Source organism: Eptatretus burgeri, chromosome 16, assembly GCF_056783735.1.
Source record: "Eptatretus burgeri isolate ZD-2024b chromosome 16, Ebu_testis_v1, whole genome shotgun sequence".
Lineage (NCBI taxonomy): Eukaryota > Metazoa > Chordata > Myxini > Myxiniformes > Myxinidae > Eptatretus > Eptatretus burgeri.
The window spans coordinates 64,994,290-64,998,489 of record NC_140976.1 but is presented as its reverse complement, the minus strand read 5'-3'; the positions used below and the strand labels follow the sequence as shown (position 1 = coordinate 64,998,489).

General features: G+C 42.3%; 1 protein-coding gene across 1 annotated transcript in view; it reads left to right on the top strand.

Annotated features, from left to right (window-relative positions):
• LOC147011227 (uncharacterized) overlaps window positions 1-425 on the top strand; it is a 40,647-nt gene extending 40,222 nt beyond the window's left edge. Inside the window, exon 6 of the mRNA XM_085859030.1 lies at window positions 384-425. Coding sequence (XP_085715156.1) covers window positions 384-425 — 42 coding nt within the window. The remainder of the gene's footprint in view (window positions 1-383) is intronic.
• Window positions 426-4,200: the final 3,775 nt, after the last annotated feature.

Here is a 4,200-nt window from a genome sequence, read left to right as displayed (position 1 = left end):
AATCTCCAGAGTGTTTTTTTGCATACCTCAAACGGGACTCGAGATGGGCTTTTTTGAGTAATGGTTTCCTTCTTGCCACATCACCGTGCAGGCAAAACTTGTGGAGTGCTTGGGATATTGTTGTCACATGCACATAGTGAACAGTCTTTGCCATACAGGCCTGGACCTCTTTTCAAAGTTGCCATTTTCCTCGTGGTGGCCTCTCTGATCAGTCTCCTCCTGACTTGGTCACCCAGTTTGGAGGGACGGCCTGATCTAGGTAGGGTCGTGGTGGTACCATATGCCTTCAACTTCTTAATGATTGTCTTGACTGTGCTCCGGAGGTCTTTTTAAAGCTCCTTGGTGCTCATGGTTGAGTCTTTGGTGTGAAATTCATTACCCAGAAGAGTAAACCTCCAGGAACAGCTCATTTTGTTCTGAAATAATGAGAATCATGGCAGTTTAACACATGTGGAGGCCAATTAGCTCGGTGTGTGATTTTGAAGGTGATTGGTTACACCTGAGGTAACTTACAATTGCTATTATAAGGGGGTGGACACTTCTCCAACCAAGATATTCTCGTTTGTATTTTTTATTAATTTTCTGAAATTTGTAGAATTTGTTTTGCACTTGGAAGTTGTGGTTACGATGTGTTAATGAAGGTGGAAAAAGTCTCATATTTAATGTAATTCAATTCCAGGCTTTTAGGTAAGAAAAGGTGAAAAATTTTAAAGGGGGTGTGGACTTTCTATCAGCACTGTATATTGACTCAGCTCTAATTCTTGTTTTTATGCTTTGTCTACACAGGAGAAAAGCTTCTACGAATGGTTTCACACGGAAGCGCCAGCTGGTTATCAAGCAAACTCCATCGAATGGATTTTGATCAGTTACCTCATTGCTTCCATAATGGTGGTGCTGGTGATGTTGGTCATGTGGCTACTGGTTATCCCTTTCCTGCTCTGGTTTTGGGAAAGGTGTCAAAGGAGACGTCTGGTAAGACATCATGATGAATGGCGATGATAAGTGTATTTCACGAAACATTCCCGATGCAGTGAGATATGTGCGATAGAAAGCAGGATTTAGTATAATGTAAGGAGTGAAAGATGTATACTGTGCAGCACGAGGAGTAAAGGTAACAATAACTAACCTGTGTGAAAATTGCATAATGATAATAATAAAACAGCTGTGACAAGAAAGTCGAGCTGTAAAACAGGAAGCTGATTTTCAGGATGTGAATAAATTGTTAAATGTTTATTCATAGTTGGTGAAAATTAAAAAACACAAAGGTCAGATGAAAGTGAGGGTTTAAAAAAATATTATTTTATTTTTTGGATGCATGATCAAGGCTCATGGAAGAGCTGGAGCAAATGGACGGGAAAAAATGGAAAGGGGAAACACCAACAGCGGAGTGGAGGAGTGATATTAAGGAGAGGGGAGAAGAACATGTGGTGGTGAAGAAGCTGCACACAAGTTGAGTGAAACACAGGAAGAGAAAGAACTGGAAGGTTGGGATAAAACAGAAAAGGAAAAATAAAACAACCAACAAATGCACAGAGGTAAAGGAGATGGAGATAAATTGCATTAACCTGGAAAGAGGGAAGACTTGGGAATGGGGTCATTTGGGGGGGAAAGAGATTGTGAGTTTAGATGGAGGTTGATCTGAGATGGTGGTGAACAGCTGTCTTAAAGCCATGGAGGGAAGAATGAGATTGAAGAAGATGTATGTGAAGACCCTTCAATCCCGGCCAAGAATTGAGGTGAGTCAACAGAGGATTCTCGAATATGCGGTTTATTTGGGACACAACACATGCGGAATGTGGTGTAGGACTTGAACCGATAACGGTCAAGCTTCAGAATTACACTGAAAAGTCATACTCCAAAATTCATATAAATAAAACCTATTCCTCGGAGGAGTTACAAGCAAAGCAAGAAACAACTGGCCAAGTGGGCTTTTTTCCCCCTCCCTACACAATAGGGGAAGTTTGGCAAGCCAACATCTTTCTCACGGTTTGGGCTTCGAGAGAGTGCTGGCACATATTCATAAACAGCAGCAAACCCTTTGTAGTTTCTCTGCACTGGAATTCATAAACAGCCGACCAGACTGCTCGGACAAAGACACCGGCTGGCTTGCTTGTAATACATTTCAAATCAAAGGCAAAAGGCTTGGGAACACAATTTGAAGCAGCCAGGACAATGGTTTGAATGCAGACACCTGATTAATGCAATTACCAAATGTTGAAATGAGTCAAATGTTTAAATATGGTTCTAATGGGGTCACCACCTGATATCCACACCTGACAATGTGGATGTTGGTTCCACAGGCAGGAAAAAAAGAGGAGCAAATGATTGGAGTTGAGCAGTGATCTTGGATTCAGGTCGTTTCACCAGAAGGGGTTGATGGTGGACCGTGTGAGCCTTGCAGAAACCTGGAGTGGGGGAGAGGGGGTACAAAGCACTGAAAGAGCAGAGGGTACAAGACAAGAAAGAAGGCAGTAGAAGACAGAGACACAACCGACCTGTCTGTGATGGGAAAGTGATCAGCCCATATGAGTCAGCTTTATCATGGGAGATTCCATTAATCTTAAAGGCCTTGGCTTCATGGCATCAAGCTGAGCAAGGTGTGAGGCAGTGGTGCCAGCTCAGAGGGGATGAGCAGTTTTCCGTTTCTCGGCAGATGAAAGCCTTGAAGTTGGATTGGAGTTAACGTGTGATAAGAAAGGACTTTGTACGATGGAGAATACCCAGTCGGCAACTGGCTTTGGAGGCCATCTTTGTTGGCTGTGGTGAGCGGAGTCGGCTGTTGTGCCATCTGAACAGAAGGAAGGGATGGAAGGGGAGCATACTCCAGAGAAACATTTAACGATTTGCTCCACCAGCTTTTGGAGGAGGGAGATTAGTTTGAAAGTTCAATCTTGACATTGGACAGATGGTGATTTTTGCCTCTCCTGGGAGTAGACACATACTTCTTGCAGGCTTTGTGGAATGAGTTGTGATTGCCTTTGTCAGGTTTTCTTTCCAGGAAGAGAAGGGAAGTTATTTCAGAGCAAGTGCCTCAACACAGGATTCAGTGTGCATAAACATTGCCCATCACATGATTCTATTGTTGAGAAACTTTGCATTATCCAGGTGTAGCAATGGTTGATGATCTTAAAGCAAATTAAATGGAAGACGAAGAAGGAACCGAAAGAAGGAAAGAGCAAAAATGGAGTCATCAGGAGTATACTGGATAGGATTTGGGTTTCAGCTACTACTCTACCACCCTCAAACCCATCCATGCACAGCCAAGTGAGCTTTACAGAAAAAATTTCTGCAAGAATTCACTCTCCTTCGAAAGATGGATAATGAAGGAGAGGAATATGGATGAAAGATAAGAAAATGCAAGAATAAGAATGACTAAAAAGAAAGATAAAAATAGAGAAATAAAATAAAAATTTGAAAGAAATATGAAAGGAACAAAGAACAAAGATGTCTGGGAGAACCCATACAGATAGATTTCAGTATTTACTCCCCAGCTCAAATGCAGCAACATGAACAAGCAACCACAGGTCAGTCAGCAGGGGAACACAGCTCACACAGTATCAGGAGGAGAGGAGATTAGGACCATACATTGTGCAGAGCATTGATGCTGCTTAAGCAGTCTCCTTGGCTATTGGGCACAATCCTAGATGGGTCACCACTCCAACACAGCATACCAGCATGCTGGCACTCATTTTGCCAACTCGGAAGGATGACAGGCCGAGTTAACCCTACCTGGTATTAATTCAACAGCTGAGCAGGATTTGAACTCACTCGTTCATTCACTAGTTTATTCACTCAACTCAGACATTCATTAGTTGATTAACACAACTAGTCAGACATCTACTAATACAGCACTGAACTTATCAACATATTAAAATAAACCAATGTCACCCGCAGGGTGACCGGTATCTTGCCAAAAGGTTTATTTGGGACATATTTGTGACTTCTTTAAGTTCACACTGAGATGAACAGAGCTGCTATCCACCAGGAGCGACTCCTTGAGGAATATCTGCCTAAGAGAGATTCCGATGAGAATCGTTCTACAGAGTAACCATGAAAAATATGCGTTTGCCTCATAACATCACCAAATGACGTCATAATGTCTCAAGCTTGACATGTCAAGAAAGCACTCATCGAGGTGTTCAATTTGAGGTACTACACGATATTGTTCCCAAAACTTGAAAATTTGACCTTGGGGTCAAA